This window comes from Pundamilia nyererei, unplaced genomic scaffold (assembly GCF_000239375.1).
Source record: "Pundamilia nyererei isolate P.nyererei 1_Seehausen unplaced genomic scaffold, PunNye1.0 scaffold00057, whole genome shotgun sequence".
Taxonomy (NCBI): domain Eukaryota; kingdom Metazoa; phylum Chordata; class Actinopteri; order Cichliformes; family Cichlidae; genus Pundamilia; species Pundamilia nyererei.
This window is the reverse complement of record NW_005187458.1, coordinates 2,614,309-2,640,290: the sequence shown is the minus strand read 5'-3', so window position 1 is coordinate 2,640,290 and position 25,982 is coordinate 2,614,309. Positions and strand designations below refer to the sequence as shown.

General features: G+C 39.5%; 1 protein-coding gene across 1 annotated transcript in view; it reads right to left on the bottom strand.

Annotated features, from left to right (window-relative positions):
* Nucleotides 1-8,624: 8,624 nt before the first annotated feature.
* The window catches only part of niban1a (niban apoptosis regulator 1a), a 27,437-nt gene continuing 10,079 nt past the window's right edge, over nucleotides 8,625-25,982 (bottom strand). Inside the window, exons 2-14 of the mRNA XM_005734277.1 lie at nucleotides 20,380-20,510; nucleotides 19,487-19,615; nucleotides 19,288-19,402; nucleotides 16,528-16,692; nucleotides 15,535-15,650; nucleotides 14,038-14,142; nucleotides 13,609-13,771; nucleotides 13,259-13,446; nucleotides 12,701-12,847; nucleotides 12,264-12,374; nucleotides 11,912-12,019; nucleotides 10,856-10,967; nucleotides 8,625-10,749 (exon numbers count right to left, since the gene is read on the bottom strand). Coding sequence (XP_005734334.1) covers nucleotides 9,542-10,749; nucleotides 10,856-10,967; nucleotides 11,912-12,019; nucleotides 12,264-12,374; nucleotides 12,701-12,847; nucleotides 13,259-13,446; nucleotides 13,609-13,771; nucleotides 14,038-14,142; nucleotides 15,535-15,650; nucleotides 16,528-16,692; nucleotides 19,288-19,402; nucleotides 19,487-19,615; nucleotides 20,380-20,510 — 2,798 coding nt within the window. The 3' untranslated portion in view covers nucleotides 8,625-9,541. The remainder of the gene's footprint in view (nucleotides 10,750-10,855; nucleotides 10,968-11,911; nucleotides 12,020-12,263; nucleotides 12,375-12,700; nucleotides 12,848-13,258; nucleotides 13,447-13,608; nucleotides 13,772-14,037; nucleotides 14,143-15,534; nucleotides 15,651-16,527; nucleotides 16,693-19,287; nucleotides 19,403-19,486; nucleotides 19,616-20,379; nucleotides 20,511-25,982) is intronic.

Sequence of the window (25,982 nt, the reverse complement as noted above, 5' to 3'; positions counted from 1 at the left end):
CTAAATACTTTTTTGCCCCACTGTATATCCTCACCCCCCAACAGCCCTTTTGAATGTCTCCCTAATTCTGAGGTCTCAAGGTTGGCAAGTATACCTTCTTCTAGTTCTGCACCACAGATGAGTACTATTAGTAGCTCAAGTTAGAAACAACAAAAATTCAGGCATAAAACTTTGCTATTATGTTTCCTTTACTGACAAATCAAAATTATCTTAAGAGGGATGTTACTAATGATCACAATCTGTTTTGGACAACACTAATATTTTAATTACATTGATATTAGCTGATTATTGTTGAGATTTTGTATGGTTTGTTTGGATGTGAAATCATAATAGTCTTAAAAATGTTATTTAAAAATCTAACTCCTTTAACCCTTATTTGCCCTTGTTTCCATGCCAACAGTACCAAAAAAATCATTTTTATAACACCTTTCCTAAAGAGACCCAACTCACTAAAACACACAGCAATGTATGTAGCGTTGTTGTGAATGCGAGTGTATAACAACAGCTGTAAGCAGGGCAGGTTGCCTTGTCCATAAACACTGGCTGTGTGAAAGCACTGAATTGCAGGTGTTTACCTTCAGCTCTCAGTGACTCCGTCAGCTCGTCCAGCAGCAGTACTTTCATACTGTTATTTCGAATCACCATTCACTGATCTGTGTTATTGAACCAGCCCGGGCCTAAATCAACAGCCCCCCTCGGCAATCCCAGAAGACATCACTCAATAGCATTGCTCCAGCTTTGAGAACAAACATTCTCCGGCTGTCTCTGTGTCACCATGTTCTTGTTGTACTCTCCAGGTTTCTCTCATTCCTCTGTGAAACTATGAAACTAGAGCCAGGGAATCCTGTTATCAGTAAATTCAAGTTTCAGTTTTGTATTCCCAGTATTAAGCACCAGTTAATTCGATATGCTGCTGAGATGATGAATAGTCAGGGAAACAGAGAGTTTATTCATAGTAATTTGTCTTATTTAGCAAACCAGTCCTTGCACGCAATATACTTTTTGCCAATTATTTTATTTATTTATTTATTTATTTTTGCCTCTACCAGCAAGGATTGTTTAGTTTGGCTGACATTGAGAAGCTGACTGTGACTAGCTGAATCCACTGCAGAGTCAGTCTGAAAGGACTGGAACTTGGAAAGAACCAGAGCGAAATCCCAATCAGTGCTCCCTTCGCTCATTGCTCTGCTGTCTGTTTTTGCTCTTTCTCCTTCCTCCCTCTGTCGCTTGTCTCTCTCCCAGGTTTGTTACTGATACCTTTTAAATATACTGTGAGCACCAGGGGAATTGGCATCTGTGAGACTGTTTTAATTTGGCCCCTGTACTCTAAGGAATCCAGGTTAACATAATAATCAAAACCAGATCTGCTGCCTGCTCTAAACTATGTGTGAAACAGAGTGTGAATGAGGCCTTTGAAAATGAACACATTCTTGTTCAGTCACCTGTATTATAATGAGCTGTTTGTACTATTAGCAGAGTAGTAATGAGGCTGATATAATGTTATTGATGATTTCATATGAACCATGAAAATAAATCTTAATTTAATCATGGAAATGTGGTATCCAAGGCAAGAACATAGTTTATACAATTCAAACAAGTTTAAAGGTCAATAATATTGGGGTAACTGTATTTCAGGAGATAGATCAGGTCACCTACTAATCAGAAAGTGGTGGTTTGATCCCTGGTGTGCATGCCAAATATCCTTCAGCAAAAGAAACTAACCCCAAGTTGCTCTCCAGTGCATCCATGTGTTTAATCTGTGTGAATGTTAGATAGAAAGCACGTACGTATACTGCTTGTATGAATGGGTGTGAAGCGATCAATGAGGCGTGTTGTACAAAGCACTTCGAGTGCTCGGGTAGAGTCAAAAAGTGCTAAATAAGAACCAGTCGATTTACCATATTTGGTATGACCATCTTTATCCTGTATTTTTTTATTGTTTTGCAAAATCCATGTATGTTTTTGCGGCATTGGCAGTGTCTTGGGGATCAATGTCATGCTGAAAAATGAAGCCATTGCCAATCAGACATTTTATTGCATGCTTTTAAAATCTCATGATACTTTTCTACATTTATAATTCCATCAATTTAGTTCCCCAGACCAATAGCTGAAATGGTTTATAACAGAATCTCCAGTGTGTTTTTAAGGGTGACTGTAGACGCACTATTGTACCTCTTCCTGACCTTCTCTGTACATACTGACAACAATTTGAACCAAGACCTCTTGCCACATGTTTTCAGTCCAGTTCTTGTATAATTTGGCTTACCTCATCTTTTTCTCCTTGTTTCCCTTAAGAATGTCTTCTTGACAGCCACCTTTACACTGTGACCATTTCTGATGAGGCCTCTACACACACTGTATGGATCTGTTCATGGGCTAGATGAATTGCAGGTCCCGTGTCAGGTCTTTATTCCTATTTCTTAAGGGGAAGACTTTCAGATACTGCTCATCTACTGTCGAACCTTTTAGGCATGCCACTTCTTTCTTTTGTTCCTTTATCCTCAACTTGTTCCTTAAAATTGCAAGAACACAGTGCACAATTTTGGCTAACAGCACTTTGAGGATCACTGGTAATATTTAATGGTAAATGGCCTGTATTTGTAAAGCGCTTTACTAGTTCCTAAGGACCCCAAAGCGCTTTACACATCCAGTCATCCACACGCTGGTGATGGAAAGCTACATTGTAGCCACAGCCACCCTGGGGCTCACTGACAGAGGCGAGGCTGCCTGACACTGGTGCCACCGGGCCCTCTGACCACCACCAGTAGGTAACGGGTGAAGTGTCTTGCCCAAGGACACAACGACCAAGACTGTCCAAGCCGGGGCTCAAACTGGCAATCTTCCAATTACAAGGCGAACTCCCAACTCTTGAGCCACGATCGCCCCATAAATGCCTGTCAAACTGTTTTAACTTTGGCATTTTTCGTAATGAAAAATCATTTTTAATGCTAAAGAAACAACAAACTATGTGTTAAACACTATAAAGAAAATGTATGAAGACAGAGTTTGAAATAGTTTTTTTTGCCAAGTTATCTGTTATCTGACCTAACGCTGGTTCATCCCTGAAGTTTGTGCATTATTTCCTACTTGAATGATTCATACATCAGTGTTGAGTAACTTAACAAACAAAAAACCTGCCCACTGAAATTGGTCAGGTGCAAAAAAATCAGGACTAATACATGTAGTACAAGAATGCAAGAGTAAAGTATATGCAAATACAAAAAAATAGGTCTAACTGCTTGGGGCCGTCTAACAGTGAGGGGCTGTCAGGAGACGTGACCTGAGCAATGACAGCAGGCAAAGTTCAAAGCGAAACCCTGGAAGAGTCAGACATATGTGAAGGAGAACACGCCAAAGGAGGAAAAGGGCCATATTCCCTTTCCTGTTCATTCCAGGAGAATTTTCCCAGTATGATATATTCTGCTCGGGCTTCTCCTCTGAGGCCAAACAGACATCTATGAGAACACTGGGCCCCATTATCCCAGTTGCCACCCTCCTCATTTTGTTGCCCTCATTTTGTCAGCTTCTCACAACACACATGATGTGTATAATGTAGCAGACAGGCTGATTTCCATATTTCATCATCACAAATATCAGAGCTTACAGCAGCCATGTCATGTGTCATTTCTGGTGTTCAGTCCTGCTGGGCTTATAGAATATCTCAGTTACATCCTAAAAAAAAATGTAGTAGATATTCTGAGGCGCTACACTGACAGAAATAGGAAAAGCATCAGTTGACCTGTTGGATAAATCAGATTCTTCAACTGTAGTGTTTTCAAAGTGATCATTATCCACTGCCTGGAAGGTTTGTGGTTTGATCCCATCGTCACAATACCAAAACGTACGTTTTGTCAGCATGTTTCAGCAACAAAGTTCAATTCAGTTCAATTTTAGTTTTATGGCGACAAATCACAACAAATTTCCCTCAAGCTGTTTGCGCATTGAGCAAAACGCAGCGTAAATGTGTGTCTGAGTAAATGAATGTGACTTATATTGTAAAATCACTCGGATGGGTTAACTTCTGATTTTAAAAAACAGAACAAAACATATTTCGATTCTCAGTTTAGCCTGCTTTTTAAGCTGTTGCACTATAAAAGATAACCATCATAACAACCATGACTCTCACCAATTGGCTTTACACTTCACATTTAGCATTTTGGCTTCTACCACGCTTTTTTAGAGAGCCACAAACAATCACAGGGTGTAATGCTGAAGTTGTCATCTACACACAAACACATGTATTTGTTAATAAACCAACTAATAAAATACAACAATTTCACTCACCAAAACTGAAGCATGAACGTCTTGGAGGTTTCTTTACCACACAGCAGTCGTGTTATTTGTCACATAATTACATAAAAATGCTCCATAAGCCACCAATTTCACAAACATATCAAAAGGTTTTAATGAGCTGAAGTAGTGTTGATGAGGCCCAGCAGCTACAGCTGCCTGTGTCACTACCACCATGTTATTTCTGTTGGTAACGTTGGCATTTTAACATGGGAGATTGTTTTGGTACTAAAAGCTACAACTTAGCTGGTACCAACTCCTATTTAGGTCTTACTACATTGACATGAATTAAATCAAGTCGTCCATACATTTAGAGTGAATGGTCTGATTCTTATATAGTGCTTTTCTACTCTCCTGGAGTACTCAAAGCGTTGTATACAACATGCCTCATTCACCCCCTTCACCCCCACTCATACAAGCACTTCTAAACTTAAGTGCAATCTAACCAACATTCACACTCCGATGTTAGTATTTTGCCCAAAGATATTTGGAATGCAGACTGGAGAAGCCAACCTTCCGATCAGTAGCTGATCTCCTCGACCACCTGAGCCACACACTTTATGCACCTTAATATAAATTTCAGTATAGATAAGAAGTTTACCTGGACAAAAAAAGGCCTAACTTATAAATGTATTTCATTATACTGATGTTTCAGAAAGCAAGTTTAACAAATCGGTAGACATCAAATACTTAATTTTACTAACACAATAAATAAAGAGATGAGGCTACGTTTTAATCGGGTGCATCTTAATGAGGTCGAGGATGTTTCATTAACTAACAGGGACAAATGCCAGTAATGGCAACTGCGAATTAGTTTAATTATGGAGTTTTGATATCATATCCATTAGGAAGTGAGGTGTGAGTGTGTATTAGACAAAGAGCTTAGGCTCTATATAACTGTGTGTGAATGAGTTTTGTAGTAAATATGAATTGAAACAAAAGTTAGCTTGAAGTTCATAAGACATGAACTTTACATCATCTCCAACATGATGTCAGTAAATGGGGCATTTTTCCATCACGGCAACAGATTACAGCATGAAAAAGATCATTGTTCTCAGTCGATATCACGAACCTCAATCAATACCAAAGCTTAGGTCTTCACTCAAACCTGCAGTTTTAGAACTTTTATATCATAAGTAAATGACTAAAGTAAACCAGGAGGACTCATACAGGTCCTATACAGAGCCTCGAAGTCCGGTAAGTGTAACCAGTAAAGCCACAAAAAGGGTAGACAGGCATGCGGATGGTGTGACTCAGAGCTCCAGTGGTTCTCCAGCCACCTTTAGCCTGGCTCTCAAATCCCCCCCTGACAACCGTAGCGTGCAGAAAATAAAAAGACATGTTTCTACCCTAAGAGGAGAGAGAGGAAGATTGTGGAGGAGGTGAAGTGGCAGGGGGCAAAAGCAAAACATCAAGCAAGGAGATGAACCCAGTGGGGGTTGGGTGGGTGTTGCTGCAAGCTGAGCAACTGATCGCTGGAAGTGATTTGGCTAAAAACAACATGTCATTATAGGAGCTTGCAGGGGCAAAGTAAACAGCTCGTATTTTTAGAAGGCCAGGAGAGGACAACGGCTGGGTAGCAGAATTCTCCCACTTCCACTGAAGAACGAAGGAATTTGTGAGATGTGGCGTCATCCATCACAGCCTGCTTTATCCATCAGCTGCTCTGTCCTGACAAGGCAACCGGGCCCAACCCATTGACCCCTTCACCAGGCTCAAACTCCAAGCAGCTGGTCAGAAGATGGAGCATGAAAAAAGCCCCCAACCTTCAAATCCACGCCCCATAGTAACTGATTTATATGGTGTAGATACAAGCCCTTTATCATTGCTCCTCAACAGGCCCCTATTGAGGAGGGCAGCCAGGTCCTCTAGGCTTGGCTGTCAGTCCTCACTCTCATCATGGTGGGGCTTTTGTTTTTTTGGCATATCTTTGGTTTTTATGGCTTGGCCACTCTGATGTTTACCCCTCCAGCTATTAGCGAAGTGTAATTCATAGAGTCACTGTGATGTCCAATGTATGCGTCATTGTAGACGAATATTGCATTTACTTTTTATGAGGCTTTTTTAAAGTCCAATACCATGACTGAGTGAGTGGACGGGTAGGGCTGATGGAGGGGCTTCTTTATGAGATGTTTGGTGTCATAGCGCCATCTAGTGGTGTGCGTTTAACAGTATTTAACTGTCATTCATTTATGGCATCAACGCTGATGCTGATTGATAAGATGCAGCTCACAGTCTGTCTCACTCTCTATCCAGTTGCGTTTACACTTCTTGTGGGAGAAAACAGCAGTAGCTGTATTTCATTTAATTGAATTTCTGTTTTATACAAGCTGAAGTTCCTCAAAGCACTTCATGTTCTAAGATAAATACTCTAAAATATTAGAGAGTAAGTTACAACAATCTGAAATTCTGATTAATCTGAATAATTCACTTTTAAAAGGAAGAAAGCAGGAAGACAGCAAAACCAGACTGCAAGCCTTTTTTATATGTTTATTTTGTTAAATAAATGCAGTCTAAGGATGTTTTAAAAACAAAAAGTCAAGAGGAAAAAAATCATCATGTGTTTCTCTCCCATTTTTCACTCTCAGTGCTGCTTAACCTGAACAAGATATGACTCTGGGAACGCTAATCTCCTCCTTTTGATTACTGACCTAAAATAAAGTCGAATCTAAACTATTTCTTCTTCGTTCTACATGTCAGACCTCATTGTTTGTCTGGGATTTTTTCCCCCCAAGATTTCAAATATTTTCATTATTTCCAGCTTCACGTTAAAACATGACACATATTTGATGCAGCCTCAGACTTCTGGACGTCACTGCATTGACACACTGGCTGTGAGGCAGCTGTGACTAATGTTAGTTTGTTAAAGCACCGGCTTGCCGATTTCCCTCTCTTCTGTTCACTGCTCTGATTCGATTGATTCACCGCTGAACACAAGCTTACCTGAATGTTTTCAAACTTTGCGCCTGCCCTGCTATGATAAGTAGCGTAAAAAGTCCATTGGACATTTGCATAGGAAAATAGAGATGGAGTCAGTTTTTGTATACAATGAGGTTTATAAAACACAGCACATATATTTCAAGACATACTACCTTGCACTTGTTTCTTCAACATAGCTTTCAGTCAGGTAATACTTTCTACCTGTATCAAAGAGTGTAACTTTTTTTCCTCATCTCCTTTTGTCCTTCAGTGACTATTTTGTTTCTTCAGCTCAAATCCCAGGAGATCAATCACTCCGAGAGCTTCCATCCTGATAAACACGTCTACTACCAACCTATAATACTGCACAATTAATTAAATTTGCCTTGAAACGAACTTGATCTCTCACCTGAGCACTGGAAGATATTTTACTTATATTAATGTTATGCTGTTGTTAACTGCCTTTTATCGTTTTATTGTGAACAATCGGTTTTAAATATGAACATTTGAAAAATAGTATATTGATGTTTTCTTATTTTGCTTGTCCTTGATGCACCTGGAGTACTGCTGAAATATGACAATATATCAAATCAGAAAATAATATTACAGTCAAATTTTTTCTGTGGTTCATTAAAAATGCTGAGGATAATAAATGATTAAATCATTCTGCTGCATTTGATTTACTGGCTGATAAAAGTATTTATCAATTGTTTCCAAAACACAAAGTTTTCACACGAAAAGCTTTCAGGGAAAGTTTGTTTATTATATGTATTTACAGGCTTTTACTAATGAGACATATTCAGCCGGTGGACAGTTTACGGTCAATATGCTATAAACAGGCACTGTTAGGAATACATGCATGCGCGCACACATGCATGCGTGCACACACACATGCACACACGCATGCACGCACGCACACACACATGCACACACACATGCACACACTCCTCTGCATGTCCCCTGATAAGGGGAAGTAAATGAATGAATGGATGGATTTACAGACCAGTCTCTATAGCAACTGCATCCAGTTGTATATCTGGTGAAATCTAAGGCAACGTGGATGTACTACAGAGGCACTTTAGGCTGATCCATAGTAGTATTTAGGTGGATATTTAAATTTTTAAAAAAAAATCACAATAAGGAGAAATAATGTAAATATTGTATGTGTATGTTAAATTATCTGTTATAGTGATTTCCAAACACCCTGAAACTTGAAAATACCAAATAAATACAGGGCCAGTATTTTAAGCTTATGTCGGGGAGATCAGTGTGATTTTTGCTTCCCATCTTGTTTTTTCTTTTTCTTGAGACCTGGAACGTACGTAAAGTACTTTGAGTCAACTTCTATTGTGTAAATGTGCTACAGGATATAAATAAAATATATGTGACAATCAACACAAAAAGATTCAGACATTTTTCATAGTGCATATTTTTCATTCCCCCCCAAAAAAAAGAAAACAAATGAGTGGACTACATACTGAACACAATAGTATTTATCCTATCGTGCTAGTATTGACCTGATGCCAATACCAGCATTAGTTTAGATACTATCGACACTTGGAACGATCCACCCACCCCCAGTGCTCATACTTTGAGGAGCCGGTTACATCACTCTGATCTAAGGGGACCCTCACATACTTGCGGACACCTTAAATACAACTTTTCTAAGTGGAGCATCGTCCCTCAGAAACAACATCTGGCCAAGTCACACTTTCAGTAGACAGCAGGAAAATCTTCCCTGCAGTCACACTACTTCAGAAAAAACATGCTACATGAGGTGTTTATCTTTGGTATAAATGACAAGCTGCTAACTAAAGGTTTAACAAAAAAAGTAACACCATTAGCACTGAACCTGTATTCTGCAAAAGTATATTTGAATCAGTTGCACTCAAACACTTCATCCATTTTCTTCTTGGAAAGAAGAGCAGAAATGAGGAAATGTGTTCTTTATGGCCCTTATAACCTTATCAAACATAACACTCATATGAACCCCATCCCAAATGCATTGATCCTTCATATCAGATTAATTTACAGAAATTTCTTCACTTATAAAATTGTTCTAAATTCTTTTTTTTAAATAATTTAAGAGTTGTAGTGTTTAAAAAAAGCCCTGTCCAAGTCACTGAGTGGAGAAGACATTTTGGTTTAGCCACTTTTCAGCTGAAATCAAGACTAATTTATTCATATAAATAATCATGCTATCATGCATATTTATAGGAAGGAAGCTGAGGAGGCTTCCCATCTGTCACATGGTCGCGTTTAAATATAATGGATACAGACTGGTATCAGAAGTGGAAGCCGTTCTATATAGAAGTGACAACTACTGGAATATTTAATCTTCTTTGGAGATCCCGCTGTGGTAATGCTGCACAGGTTCCTCCACCTCAATCACCTCCACCACCAGGTCACGGATCTCCTTGACGCAGTCCAGAGGCCGTGCTTGGGCAGGACTGGAAGGTGTCTCCTCTTGAACGGGTTCACTAGACAGAGATGTTGTCATTTTCTCCACCTCCTCTGCTTCCACCTCTATAATGGCTCCAGTTCCAATGACAGTCCCACTCTTCACCTCTGTCTGGACCTTGTCACTTGCTGTTATGTCCTCAGTAGCATCTCCTGAACCCACTGGTGACTTCCTGATGTTAGCTTCGCCCTCCAAAATGTCTGAGGATGTTGACACGTCATCTGTGGACTCAACATCTGAGGGATGAGACTCGCTTCCCACTGACACAGCCAGAGAGCTCGTCTCTGAGAAAGCAACTGGTTCTGCGTCCCCTACGTTCTCACTGAGGACTATTCCTCCTAGTGCTTCACCACTAGGTGGAGCCTCGACCATGATTTCTGGGTTCTCACACTGTGTCTTTGCTTCAGTATTGGCAGGCAAGGATTCAGTTCCTTCTGCTGAAAGGTTAGAAGCATTGAGAGATTCTGCCTGCTTTGGTGCTTCTGTTGTTGTTATACTTCCTACAGCAGTGGGAGGTTCTTGTGGAGCATCTGCGCTGTTCGTTTCAGGCTCAGCAGCTGTCTTAGTTTCTTCTGTTTTGACAGAAATCACATCTTCATGCATCACAATCGCTGGAACTGCTGCTGCTGTATCATTTGTGCAGCTCTCTGGCATGTTCTCTATTAAATCAGGGCTGTTGAGGTTACTATTGCTTCCTGCTTCTTCCGCAGCAGTTTGGATGACATCTTCTGCTTTAAGTGCTGGTAGGTCTGATTCCTGACTGCCAGAGGAACTAGTACCAACCCCTGTTTCAACCTTCCCCAGAGGTGTCTCACCCACTATCATGTCCTTTAAGGCCTCACTCTGAAGCTGGTCTTTCCCTTCCTCCTGCTGTTCTTGCTTCTGGGAGCTGGCGAAGACATCATTAGAAGCAAGTGGAGAAGGCTGCGGCTCTAAAGAAGGTTTATTGAGGGAAGCTAGTGTCATGGCTGGGCTGCCAGGAATAGATGCTGGCAAGGAAGAGAGGCTAGACTGACTGGTCAGGTCTCGCTTGTCTGTGAACAAGTTGTACTTCTTTAGGTTGGCTGCCTCCTTCACCACTGCAGAATGACAGAACAAACAGGAGGATCGATTAGACGTAACTCTACACCTGTGTCTGGGGAAAGGCTTTGTGTTGCTAAGTTGCCATTATTAGTCTTTTTGTACCTTTAGTGACTTCCTTGTCCAGAATTTGCAGAAGGATGTTTTCATAAACATTGTCAACATGAACGAAGCTTGAATGGTCACTATAGATGATCTGTTCAAGACCCTGAAGCTCCTGTATAGAGGGACAAAGACAAAAGTGTCAGGCTTTGCTGAGGGATGTGTGTGTTACATAGTGTATACAAATATAAAATCCCATAGACCTGGCGTCCACATATGTGGACATCACATTTTGCTTTACAAGGGCCTGATATCCACTTTCCACTTACGAGGACATTATACTGCCTTTATTCTATCAAAATTTAAAGCGAATGTCATTTTTCTCAGAAACAAAAATCAGATACAAAAAAAATAAAAACTATCACATAATTCTTTGTTTTTACATTCATCAGGTCCCAATCAGCCCAAATAGCAAACAGAAATTTAAAATGCATGCCATGGAAGAGTTCGGGTCTTTAAATTTTCATCAAATCAAAATACAAGAGAACGGGATAAATTTCCTTGAAAATTTTATTTGAAAGACACATAAACTATACAGGGTATTCCCTATAAATTGCTAATGCTGCTCAGTCATATGCTAACTGTTAAGCCAATGTATGTCCCACCTGCCAATGGGACACAAATGTCAATGTACTGTAAGAGGAGTACATTTAGGTCAGAGTTATGAGTAATATCACAAACTGACCACCTCCAAAATTGGCAGTTTGCTATACCTGTATGGACCAACAGCCATTATGGGGACAAATTCCCGTCCCCATGAGTTTGAAGGCATTTTTGAGACTCAAAATGTGGTTTTAGTGTCAGGGTTACAATTAAGTTATTGTTAGGTTTAGCCTAAGGATTAGAGTTAGGCATTAATTTTTGATGGTTAGGGTTAGGGTAAGCATTTTGTCAATTAGACATCCCCGGGGTTAGGGGTATGGTTAGGGTTCAAATAAGCTAGGGTTGATAAAGCAACTACTATTAATTGTAGAGTTATGGTAGGAACAGATGTGCTGGAATTTAATGTCCATAGAAAGACATTATGCTGTGTGTGTGTGTGAAAGACAGAGCCCTCACAGGTTTGCAGGTAGACACCAGGCTCTTCTTGATGAAGGGCAGAGTGATGGAAACCAGAGCTTCCTGGAAGATTCTCTTCCTCACCGTGCTGCTGTCATAGTCGTATTTCTGCAAGAAGATGGAATAAAACCAGTCAGTGCATCTGGAGGAGAGTTTATTAGTTTTAGATAAACAGGACCTATTCTGATTGTTATCTCTTACAAGCATTTGGCCTACAGTTCTGATGACATTTCTGTATACAAGTGAACATTTCATATTAGGGGGTAGATGTGAACCTCACCTGCACCTGGTTACAATTTTCTCATGTCTTAACTAGAAACTTGGGAAGTTTTGTTTTAGATGACAAACTGACCTTGAGCACTATGTGTTTGACCTTCTCAGTGGCAGAGCTGGCGTTGTCTGGGTTGTCCTGGATGGCTTTGTAGAGCAGCTGCTCGAAGGTAAAAGCTGCATTCTCAATCAGCTAAAATGAAGAAGCAGAGAATTAAATTGGACTTAACACTCACAATATGTTATGATTTTTTTTTTTTTGCTATCACTGTACACTATAAAAACTTAATCCAAATTTTCTGGACGTTTCACCTCTCATCCGAGGGGCCAGGTTTCACAATGAGCTCACCCGAAACCCCGAAACCCTTTTATGAAACCCACCAGTGTTTCATAGAATGCTGATTCACAAACGAGTTGTGAAATCCTTACACTCACTCCATCTCAGTAGAAATACCCTCTCAGAAGGAGGGAAAGGGAATTCAAATAAATCGCCATGTGAATGACAGCATGAAGCTGTACCTGCTGCAAATCGATCTGAGCACTGTGCATCACTCCTGTGGTGTCGGAGAATCCAAACCTCGCCTGCAAGTGCTGCAGTTTAACCTGCAGGGAGCCGATCTTCTCATAGCAGTTCAGCAGGTTCGGTTTTGCCATGGCGTCGAGAGACTGAGAGACGAAGAGAGAAGAAGAGAGAAGAAGACAGAGTAGAAATTAATGAGATTAATAGACAAGGTTTGTCTGTTCACTTTCACAAGGTATGAAAGTGAATGCAAATGGACAATTTGTGTCAGCCGTGCAACAGACTGGTGACCTGTCCAGCATGTATCCAGCTTAATATCTAATAGGTCACCAACAACTTATGTAGAGGTAAATTTGGGATTGAGGAAACATCTAGTTTCTGAAAAAAATCCCCTGTATTAAAGAAAAACGCTACTCCTAACCTTAGTTAACTCTTTCCTGTGAATGTTATAAAGTTGAAGGTTTAAAATGAGATGAATCAGCCCAACCAAAAGTAATTCTCTGGAGGTTTGTTCCGTTATATCAGAAAAAAACCAAACAAGTGAAATTCCAACCAACCTGTTTCAGCTGTTTGTTATCACATCCCTGCTTGATGTCCTGATACACTTGGTCCATCGTGTTTTCACTTAGTTGCCGTCCTTCCTGGAACCCAGCGCTGATTGGCTCCATCAGCTCCTCCAGGACTGAGCCTAGGTACGGCTGGACAGAGTCGGAACACAGCTTCTCAGCTGGCTCTGACACTTTGGCTGGAGAAAAAAAAATTACATTTGAGAAAACAGCCCAATTCCGTCACCCTTATTCCCTATACGAAGCTGCACTTCATTAGATCATTACATGGAGAGGAATGCAACACATCATTCTGTTTCTGAATGTTCTAAGTAACAAGGCTATCAGATAGATGAGAATACCTCGGATTTTTTCCTCGAGTTGCCTTCTTGAGTTGAGGATCTGGTCCATGTCGGAGTGAATCAGCACCTCTTGCTGCCGAACAGACACCCGACATTCCTCCTTCAATGCTGATAGCCCCTCAAACATGTCCTCCTGGACCAGGATATATACTGCCTCCACCATCTGAAGGTAGCAAATTCATGAAAAAGATGTGTTTTTTTTCCTGTTTTTCCTCTTTTTAAATGAATTTCAGCTCTTTTTAAAAAAGAAAAATGACTTCCAAGAGTGTAGAAAAGAGCCCGGAGACTTCATGAATAATGTATTAGTGCACGACTTTTTCAGATATAACCCTGAAAAACAGACTTCCATTCATTTTTCCTTTCAACAGCTGGGAAATGAAATCATATATTTCTTAGAAACTGCATCAGTTGCAAACATAAATGACTCACAGCAAACCAAACTCTCTTCCTCTCAGTCTTTTTGGCTTTGAGGCCAGGCAGCATGTCTTTCTCCAGAGACGGCAGCAGCTGCTCCATCACCATGTTGGCCATCACCTAGAGTTAACAGACACAGAAAATATCTCAGGTTTGTCTCATCATCATCCAAACGAGGCCAGAATAAACTTTTAGAAACCCTCAGGTTTTACTAGTAAGACAGGATTTCAATATTTTTTTAAAAACGAAAAAAAACAAACAAAAGCAAACAAAGCAACAAAAACACACCATTTATATAGCGATATATATACACATAAAAAGAGTGTTCTCTGGAATATTTCTCAAACCTATGTCAGGAAAAATGTCCAACAAACCCCGAGTTTAGAAATTAACTCTGAGCTGATTAACTCTGAGAATATTAGCCAGTTACTTCAATCAACTCTGAGTATATTCAAAGAGTTCAGCACGTACATGAGTAGAGAAAGGAAGGCATCGTGAATTGAGCTCCAATAACACACGTTGCTCTGTGGCAACAGGTAAATAAAGAGCAAAGCCTCCATTATAATCTGAGGGATACTGATGCATGGGAGTGTGGACATTTTAATTAGCTTAAAATATTTATTTATTTTCCTTTGGTCATCATTTACCCCATTGGTACTTTAATTTCATGAAGATAAACTGTATATAAACTGTATGAAGGCCTGATAGCCGATGTCTTTGTGTGCAGACCCACTCAGACTGATTTAGCTGATTTTCGGTGGAAAAAAATATACATTTTCTGTGAATTTCAGGCTCTGTGCCTTGTAAAATACTGTTTGACAACATTTAAATTTACACTGTTCTTGAATATACTCCAGTGGCTCCAGCAAGTGTTTATGTTTTACGCATGTTCAGTTTGTTGTTATATCAGAGGACAAATTCCTTCTATAATGCTAAGAGGAAGGATTGGAGACTGTTACGAAAATGTCATGTGGGTAAAGGCATAGTTTATGTTCACTGCCCCAAATTATTATATCTCTTTCTAATAGTCTGTGCTAGTGGCTTATATAATGGGAAAAGTACGGGGACAAAGAATCAACATTGCCGGTAGCCTCTTTCAAGGTCCACATGGTGAGACAAAAAAACTGAATCAAAGCCCTTTTAAGTTTCAAGGCTTAAAACTATTGATCCTTCAGAGGAATTTTGCATCTGGTCAATGAGATTCCTAACATAAGCCAATGTGTGTGTTTTATAAGAAGCCTGTTTGATCTACATCTATAAGGTAGAATAGACAGAATGCCTTTTGTTGCCACTATACACATGTACATGTCCAGGGGTGCGTTACACAGCTAATAAGTCAACCTAGCTATCCTGTACCATCCTTTATCAGTTTAATTTTCATTTTGTAAATGTATTTACATGTATTAATTATGTAGCCATTTCACTATTTATACTTAAGTAAATATTCATCCTCAGTATTACTATGTTGGGAGAAATAACTGTTGCTAAGAAAAGTAAAGAAAAGAGACATACCCTTGCATCACTTCCTATCAGCATGTCCCAGGCTTCGTATTTGCCTTTGTCCTGTCTGTAGAGCTGAATAGCTTTAAGGAAGGCCTGAACTTCACAAGTCTTTTTCTTCAGGAAGTCTGACAGAGGGAAGAGAAAAAAGTCAAGACATTCAGGGAGCTTTGAGAAAATGAATTCACTGTCATAACATTGGGCCATTGCACTCGCTTGTTTTATCTTTATCATTTATTCATCAGCTGATTTTAACAGTACTTCACTGATCGCACACAGCAGATATTTATCTTTCATCTTGATGCTCAGATGACAAAATCGTCACACGACAGTCTTTGTGGCACAACAGCCAGTCATAATCCTCTCAGTTTTTTGTAATCCGGCCACAGCTGGGTAGAAGACACGACTGTATGATCATGTTGGTTTTTACCACCATTTTAATGATCTTGCGTGGGTTCTCTCTGGGTACTTCGGCTTCCTTCCACAGTCCAAAGACATGCAGTTAGCTGGGATAGGTTAACTGGAAACTCTAAATTACCCATAGGTGTGAATGCAGCAGCTTCCTGCAGCTTAACAGCAGGTGTAAATACAAGCGACTGTGAGACGAGGTTGTGGGGCCGAGCGAAGCGACCATTGTGGCGGGTATACTGTGGCCACTCTGTCAGCACTCAATACTCCATCCACAACCCATTCAGCCTGCCATTATTATTCATCTTTTCTCTGACTACAGTCCACAGACTGCTGGGTTAATGTTAACAGATGGCTCATGTGACTATCAGAGAACTGCTAGTTTAATGGATAATGTTAACATGTGTACTGGCCAAGTTAACATTTAAAATATGTAATTAACACTTCAGTCTTGTTGAAGCAGGAACTTTATGAAGACTTTCAGAGAGATCAGTAAAGGGTTGTTCGGTTTTATGAACATTAATTACTCACACTATTAGTAAGAGGAGGAACTGTGTGCCTGAGGAGGTAAGAACATCCTTTTCTGTAGCATCTTACCTTGGTTCTGGTGTCTGATGCAGTCTGATAGGATGGAAATGAAGGTAGCCTGTGTGGCCTGTTGTTTGAAGCAGAAATAGGAGTCCCTTCTGTAGGGCAGACGCAGGTAGACTGGAAACTGTCCCGGCATCCCTGCTATAGGTGGAGCAAAGTCCTCTTTTGCACCTGAAACAGAAAAGAGTAGATGAAAGTCTACATGTGCTGCTAGTGAGCAGCTGTCAAATGGCCAGAACCATTTATTCTTTAACTTTGTAGTGCACTAAAAATTAGATGACAGTAGCAGGCTAGACAAGATTACTTTGATTATGATGTAGGAGAAGGTAATGGAAAATAGGTATTGACTTGGGGATGAATAACTTAGGCTTATTACTGTAAACAGTATGATACTGCAGTATATTTCTAACTAAGCAGCTCTTTCTATTTCGCTTGACAATACTTTCCTTAACAAATACCATGCATTTTGGGATCAACTTGAAAGAAAGGCAGATATGAAATGCAAAAGTGAGATCAGAGGTCAAATGTGAACGATATTAGAAAGCAATCTTTAATGTGATTTTATCATATCTTAGATGTTGCCATTACAAAGGCAGTATCATTTTAAGCATAATTTTAAAGACAAACATTTTATGAGGGTTTGACCGTCTTAAACATTGAACCTTTGATCTCTTCTTAATGTGATATTTATAATTTTCTTATCATTCCCTACATGCCTACAGACAATATTGCCAAAAGCATTTGCCTGTTTGCCTTCTCATACATATGAACTTGAGAATTGTTAATCCAGAGGGTTTAATGTGATGTCGACACACCCTTTGCAGCTATAACAGCTTCAACTCTTCTGGGAAGCGCCTTCCACAAAGTTTAGGAGTGCGTTTATTTAATTTTTGATGATTCTTCTAGAGGCACATTTGTGAGATCAGACACTGGTGTTGGACAAGAAGGTCTAGGTCTCCGTTTCTATTCATCCCACAAGTGTTAAAGTTCTTTATGAACCTTGTTTTGTACACTGGAAAATAGTTGTATTGGAACAGGAAAGGTCCGTCCCCCCTTCCACAAAGTTGGGCACCCTCCAAACCCAGATTCGTCCCATGGATTACCAGACAGAAATGCGTGACTCTAGAAATATGTTGTTGCTCATGAAGTAGTGTACAGGCAACATCCATTGAAAAATACAAATGAAACACATGCAAACAGAGAACATCACATTTACAAGGGGACAATGAAATGAACATAATATATAGGAAAATCAAAAATATTAGGATTTATAATGAATCCTTTTTGAAAAGCATATAGATTTTAATAATCACTGTGTGTGACACAATGTGTGTAGAAGGTTTAGTTCAGATTGGCCCACCCTCTGAGGAGCTACGGTACATACGAACATATATACGCTAAGATTATTGTTGATTATTATTATAAAATAATAATTGATAAAATAACCATTTCTGTTTGGACATTTAAATTCTCATGATTTCGTCTTTACCTGTGCTTCTTAAGAGGCTTGATGCTTTATGTACCCTTTTCCCATCTCTAACTGTTACCAGTTTGAAAATTTGAGCTTTTCATACGTAATAGTATGGTGTTAGAGGCTGTTCTACTATTAAACCAAAAGCAACTGACTTTTTCCAGTTAAAGAAAGGTCTAAGATAAAGCCTATGATGTCATCACGAGCCAAAACTATGGTTTTATTACAGAAATGACGGCAAAAGGTAGATAAAAGCATTGGCTGTGAGTAGAGCAATGTGGAAAATGAACCCATCGCACAGTTACACGTTATTCTTACTAAAATATAAAGCGTAATATAAACTTTCATCATTCAGCTGGCTTTTTAAATATACTAACTAATTGCTATAACATTAATATTAGCAGTGGAAGAAAGGGTATTATCTAATATTCTACAATTGGTTTTTCCAAATTTGTCAAAGATTTTTAATAAAAATTCAGCTAACGTTACTAACACTGATATTACAGAATCTCCTAACAAGGTGGCTTTAAAGAGAGAGTAGCTAATACTAATGGAAGTTTAAGGTAAGCGTTATTTTGAACTGCCAGTTATCGGGAGTTAATTTAGAAGAAGAGATTTGAAGACAGGAGACAGACACGACCATAGTCCCCTTTATAGCACATATAAACGTATCGTGCAATGCCTACATATAGTTTAGACAATATTAAATTGAAAATGTTCTCTACTGGAATTCAATATCTTCTAAAATTACTGTCTGATGATTGCTTTGTTGTGTGATAGAGGAAATTTGCAAAGCTTTATTAAGAACCCAGTACCATAAGGCGATGTCATAAAAGTGTAAGTGAATCTAATGACTCTTAAACCATATGTTAATCCAGTGGTTCCCAAATTTTTTCAGCTAGGCCTCCCTTTGTTTTACAAACACATCCTCACACAACCATATTTTGTTTCCAAACTCTAACATTTCATAAACAATTAAACAAATACAAGTAAACTGCAATAAATTACAGGTAGTAATAAAATAAATTACTAATTCTTTTACGCTACATCCACACCTACACGGGTATTTTTGAAAACGCAGCTGTTTCTATGCGTTTGGGCCTTTCGGCCACACGTAAACGGTGTTTCGAATCACCGACAATGGAGACCCCTTTTTTGCGCTTACGTGTGGACGAGGAATACAGAGTTCGTCACGCAACGTCAATGGTATGTGCCCTTTTTCACGTCACGCTGTGCGTCACGTTATTGTGACAAAAAAAGGAAAGAAAAATAGTTGTTTTAGGTGTTTTACTCACAGCTTTCATCAGGAAAACATTTATCCACTACAGCCATGTACGCCTCTTCTGCCGTCAGAACCTTGCCCCCTGTAGGCAGGAGCTTGTGGCATGGAGGAGCTCCTTTAACAAAGGTCTGAAGAAAGAAGACACAGAATCAATAAGAGGGGCCCCTTATGTAGATGCCTTTGATTTGCTGACATCACTTTCACAGACTCACCTCAACGCTTTCGTGACACTCCAGGCAGTAGTTGGCTCTCACCACCACATACCTCTCCCGCCACTTCCTGGTGTCATCAAAGTAAAAGACACTTTCCTCATATAGCACTTCACCCTCCTCTGGAGCCGCCTGGTGAACACGAACACGTGCATGAAAATTTGTGCCTGCTCGTCTTTGAGTTGATTATAAACTCAGTTTGCATATCAGAACATATCAGAGTTGAGCCTCCAGGCTATTGTGGACTGCATGATGAACTTTAACTGTTTCTGCTTTTAAAATAATTCATTAAAATGCGTTTCTTACTTTGTTGTAGCCAGCTGCCAGGTCAATTTTAAAATGCAGGACGTGATCAGGTCTTTCACAGTGAATGCTCTGTTTTTTATACCTTCCTTATTTTAGTATAGCTTTTCCAAAATGCAGCTATTCTACAATTATTAAATTGTTTAGAGGTTATCGTGTTGTATTCTCTATTTATTAGTAGATGGTCAAATATAGATTTACCTTGACAATCCTCTTTTCCAGTCTTATTGACAGAAGTGCTTAAAGCACTCACGTTTAGTGCTCTATATAAAGAGTGCTTTTACCTCTCACACATATTGCAGTGTTACTTCAGTCTCTATTGTGTGTTTAACATCTTCATTTTTCCCCTCAGTATAGGGTTATCTTCTTTTGTAAAATCAGCTGCTCTGTTCCCAGCAGCCTACACTTCCCGGTATTTGTGTTTGTGATTGGCCAGATGCTGCAAGCACTACCCCTTTCATGTGAACACACAGGGGAAACCCCTGTGTGTTTATTATTGATTCAGCTCGGGTGAAAAGTTGCTAAGATAAGGTTTGTACGAAGCACATGCATCTTAGCTGTTACATTTCTCCAGTACATTTTAAAAGACATACCCTCTGTTTGAGCAGCTGTGTGATCTTCTGTTTGTGCTGTTCCACATCATCTTCTACTTGAGAGAACTGAGCCACAGAGAACTGTTTCCTGTAGTACGGGCTGAACTCTTCCAGCACAGCCTCGGCCTGGCCTGCAACAATACAGAAGAAAGGCCGCGTTTTTAATACATTGCTTTTGAAGCTTAGAAAAGCACATATTATTGTTGGGGATGGGTGGTGAAAACTGAACACTGAAGCTGTGAATGGATGGCGGTCAGATTACAGGCACACTAACAAAGAGACTGAAATGCAAACCAGCAAGTTTAGACCAAGGGGAAAGCTGTAGAGCTGCACTTAGTGTGAATTGAGTTATTTTGCAATACCAAAAATACAAAAATTTGTTTACAGCAGCGTGAAGACCAATTGTGAAGACCAAAGGAAATGAGATAAGAAGCCACAATTTGTCAGTGTGAAACAAAATACTGTAAAACCCATATGGACCCATAACCCGGTGTTTTAAAGATCTTTAAAGTTAAAAATCACCTTTCCCTCTCCTGCATTTTATAAACTATAAAATATATGTGTGTGTTCATAAACGGTTTTACAGTTAATGTACATACAGAAAGCAGGCTAATGTTATGACTTTATTTTATTAGACTAAAAAGATTTAAAATCATGACTTGGCCTTCTGGAGCAGGAAAAAATTAACAGCAACAGAAGTAGGTTAATATGTAAAACTACATTACTGGTAATAGATAACCTATAAATAATGAATACATCACTGCAATAGCTGTGAATATGAGGTTAGAATGTTTAGCTAAATTATCATGAATTTTCTATTATTCAAGGCCCACTTTAGTGTCTGCTGGTCTTGAAAAAATGTTAAAACAAGTAAAGAGAATGATGACGGCTTACAAGAAGTCAAGGAAAAGGTTAAATTCTAACGCTAATGACACTTGATCGATAAACTGCAGACACATTTATCCCCGCTTCACTACTACAAGCCAAATTAAAAACGTCTCAACTGGTGAAACAGTTCAACCACTTCAAAAAAAACAAACAAACAAAAAAAAAAAAACATTGTATAAAATGGGCCGTGCTTGACTAACAAAACAAACACATGAAGTGCGAGTTGAAATTGCCATATCTGATTCAAACTTTTCCAGATGCCTTTTAGGGAATATTGAAGAAAAATGGCTCTTCTTTCTGCTTATTTTCAGTGCCTTTCACTGTCCTCTAACATAGTATTCCAGTCTTAATACATACCAGATGGTATCTCGCTGTACCTGATGTGACCCGTATAATTCTCCTATAATTAGGTGACTGAGGTTGCTGTTAGTAGCTCTCGAGACTATATGAGTCATCTCTATCCAGATTACAATTGGCACATCAGACTCCAAGACCTGTCACCAATAATTGTCAACCAGAACCCCTTTCTCTTTCTGCTTTTCATAGTCCTTCCTGTTGTCAGCCGTACTGTTGCCAACACAGAGAGAAAAGAAAACCTCTCAGATTTCTCTCCATTCTTATTAAATCAGGTCAGACGCCTTGTGTGAAGGGATCCTGATTCCTAAGGGGGTGAGGGGGGAGGAAATACAATTGAGCTCACCAATTCTTTCCACTGTTGCTTGCCTTTGCAAACCAAATCATACCGCCAGAGAGATGAGGAGGGGTAGGGATGCGTTAAATGTGTATTTATGCTCCCCCAAATGTTCAGTGTCCCCAATTCCCAGTGATACGTCATTCACTTACTGGACGAGCAGGGACAAATATTTGGCTGCTGCTTGTTGTGTCTCCCAGTATAGGTATGCTAATGCTGGGGTTAATGCCTCTGCCATTATGCCTGCATTCTGCCTTCAGACTAGTATGGAACTGGAGCTCTGTTACACTGTATTAATGCACTGAAGAACAGGGCACTCACGGAGCAGAGTTGGGAAGTGAAGTATGTGTTTGTGTAGCATTGTCCAAGGCAAAAGCATTTACTAATGTAGCTATTAATTTATGCATTTTTCACAGACTCTTATTGGAATTATAATGGAAGATAATATAGTATAGTAGCCTTAATGGCCTTCATGTACTGGCTACAGCATATAAACTAATGGCTGTAATTTCATAATGGTTTATGGAACATTTCAATTCAACCCATGTCAAATTATCGACTTGATACTGACTCACAATCAGCTAAAACTGTGCTAGCATCCAAACTGAGGGTTAAAAACCTTTAAGGGGACAACAAGACCTAATTGTGGATTGAGGAAGAAAAAGAACAAAGAAAAAGTGGTTTAGTAGTAGTAGTAGTAGTAGTAGTAGTAGTTTGTCATAGTCAGAAGTACTCGGAAGCTAGGAGAAAGGGAAAGAGAAAGGTGGCAAAGGTGAAGGCTAGTGAGTTCTAAGGAAGCTTGAAGGAAGAGTGGGACAAAATTCCACCCAGTGTGCAAAAGGAGTGACAGGTGGGTTGGGATAACATCAAGTATCAGGCTCTGAGCCCATTCTTGCTTGCAGTGGTGATGGACAGGTCTATATGGACGACTTGCAGTACACACTGTGATTTGTAGTGAGAGTATGGAGCACAATATATGTGTGCATGACAGGAAGGCAAGTGTAAGGTAAACGTGTGGTCAACCATTCAAAGCAACAGACAGTCCACAAGAGACGTGCAGAAAAGAGTACAAGCAAGGTGAGGAGTGGGTGGAAATGAATGTCACAGTCATTTATGACAGAAGAATACATCGAGAATGAAGACTTCAGAGAAGTTCACGTATGTTGTGAATAAAATAAAGGATAATGGAGTGTGTTTTAATGGACTATTGTGTCACTAGGTACTGATAAGGAGGATGTAGTGGAGGAGGACATGGAAAACGGTTGGTGTGACAGAACAGGATGCTAGCAATATGGTGAGATTGAGGAAAATCATCCACTGTGGCAATGCCTAAAAGGAGCAGCCGAAAGATGAAGACAACAACTATGAAACATTTAAATACCCTTGATCTAAAGTTGAGTAAAATTCCTTTCTCTAAAACAGTTTACATGGCCAGACACTTTCCATCACGGCAAAGACAGACGATGACGTAATGATGTAAAGTGCTGGCTGTTCTGCTTCAAGAGAACATAGAGGAAAAGGTGAGATGATTTGGACATGTACATACGAGGGATAGTGGATATACTGGACAAAATGTTGAAGATGGAAAACAGGAAGACCTCAGAGAAGTTCATGTATGTAGTGAATAAAACAAAGGTGAATGGTGTTTTAATGGATTATTGTGTCACTAAGTACTAAAACATAAGCTGTGAATCATTTAGTAGCTGGTTTCACCTTATTGATGCAGATGTGTGTGGGCGGGGATCCTCTGCACTGCAGCTACAAACAAGGAAATACCCCTACTAACTTATATATACACACACTTACAGGCACACTTATTCTGGCTGCCAGCTCTCTAAGCTTTCTGTTAGAATACATTTAACAATAAAAAATAAAAAGTTCTTTTCGTAGTCTCAGTGGAGCCTCTTCACAAGGTTATCTCAAATCGTCTCTGACGAGACTGAGCTAAGTGTCTGTGAACCTTCAGCTCAAATCTGCTGCTGTTTATGCAAAATGTCTGCAGCCACTATTTGGTTAATGTATCCTCTTTTTCAGGTTAAGTGATCATGCAAACACAGAAAGGTGCCTTTAGCACCTTTTCATAAATCACTGATTTAAATAAATAAATAAATAAATAAATAAATAAATAAATAAATACATGATAACAACTAAGGTCATGGCTTGCTGTATGATACATCCTTTCCAAGACAGGATGTATCTTTTTGTTTAGGAAAATTCTGATTCTGACGTGTGTCCATGTGTTACGCCTGTACAATTTATGACTGCTGCTAGCAAGTTTGCTAGTGTTAGCATGTAGCTTAGCTGGGCTTCCTTTCAATCAACTTTCAACTTATTGCTCTAAAATACAAAACAAAAAAAATTATTGACACAGTGTGTTGTTAGCTGTCACAAAAATTCCCTTATGAAGTGAGACACACAGAGGAGCGAGCTCTAATGCATTTATTTTCACTCTCGGTGAACGTCTATGCGAGTGCTTGTCAGAGCAATCCTGTTGGGCCTTTTTATACATTTCTCCCAACGTTATCCTGGGAACATATGTGTGTGTCGTGTATCCACGAAATGCCCCTTTTAGATTGTGTTGTCAGAATCTAGCCAATCCTTTTTATGTGAACATGTAAGGGAAAACCTGGGTTTACCTTAACAAGCTGATAACCATCTTTATGTGGACAATGTTAGAGTAAGTGAATCCTGACAACAACAACATACCATAGGCGTGTATGCTGTACTTGCTTTGTAGTACAGAGCCAAAGATTTATAATAACTAATGATTCAATGCAGGATTCAGGGTCACCTGATCCAGCCCTGATAAAGAAATTGTTTGACATTAGGGAGGAGCTAACAAGCCATGTGATAAATAGAAGAGACAATGATAGTGAGTGACAAACAGAGGTAACTACATGCCTGGAGATGCTGGGGCTAAAAATGTTATAGCCATGGGCTGTCTACAGCTGACAGGGAAAATGTTGGACTTTTAAACCAGATGCAAGATAACATTACTGAAATGTACCCAGAGCTAAAATTAGCATTTTTGCATTGTTTTATACGTGAGACTTATCGAGAGCTAACTTGAATAGGGGCTTCAAGAAGGCCAAACACTGGTATAAGGATATATGTTTTGATTAATATCATCTTATGTGTCGGTTTAATTCTTGTTATGTTTCTGGAGAATTTCTAGTTCTTAGGCTTTGGTTCCCGTGCGTCCTCTGTTCTCTGTGTCTGTCATGTGCTTGTTTTGTTTTGACATTCCCTGTTCTGCGTTCAGTCTCTGTCCTCATGTTTTCTCTGTGCCCGTCCTGGTTCCACGTTTCCTGTCTAGTCATCCCCGTCTTTATGTTCCCTCAGTATCGTGTCAGCTTGTGTCTCTGAGTCTGGGTCTGTAAGTTAAGTCGGTGTGTTTCCTGTTTTACTTTGAAGGTCCGTGTCTTAAGTCAATGCATTCAGTTTTGCTTCCCTTGTCTCGTCCTGCCTGATTAGTCCCAGCTGTGTTTCCCTTCTGTTTCCTGTTTCCTGATTACTCCGCCGTGTATTTTAGTCCTCTGTCATCCCATGCTTGTTGTCAGAATACATTCAGAATGTATTTCTTTTAATACCGGTCTTTTCTGTGTAGGGTTAACAGACCTAATTTATTAGTGTGAGCTCGTTTAACTTATGTTCACTACTAACTCCCATGACTAGTTTTTTTTTTTCCTTTTACAGGCAATCAAATGTTAACAAAATTACTTTTGGGTATAGTGACCCTTTAGGTTAGAGTACCTATATGTAGAGGAGGGGTCCAGGCCTCATCCAACACCCAGAAAACTCTCTGAAGTAGAAAAACAAACAAAAAAAACTCCATCTACAGTATAGGAATTACTATAAAGAATCAAAATGAACAGTTTCTGCATCGGTGAGAAAAGGAAAATAGCAGCAGTTCCTCCTCTCAATGCCATCCTAATGCAATATAATACAAATGCATGTTCAAACAACATGTTCTCACTCCCACAGCGCAACATTTTACGTTAGGTGACAAATCGCCTGTATATTA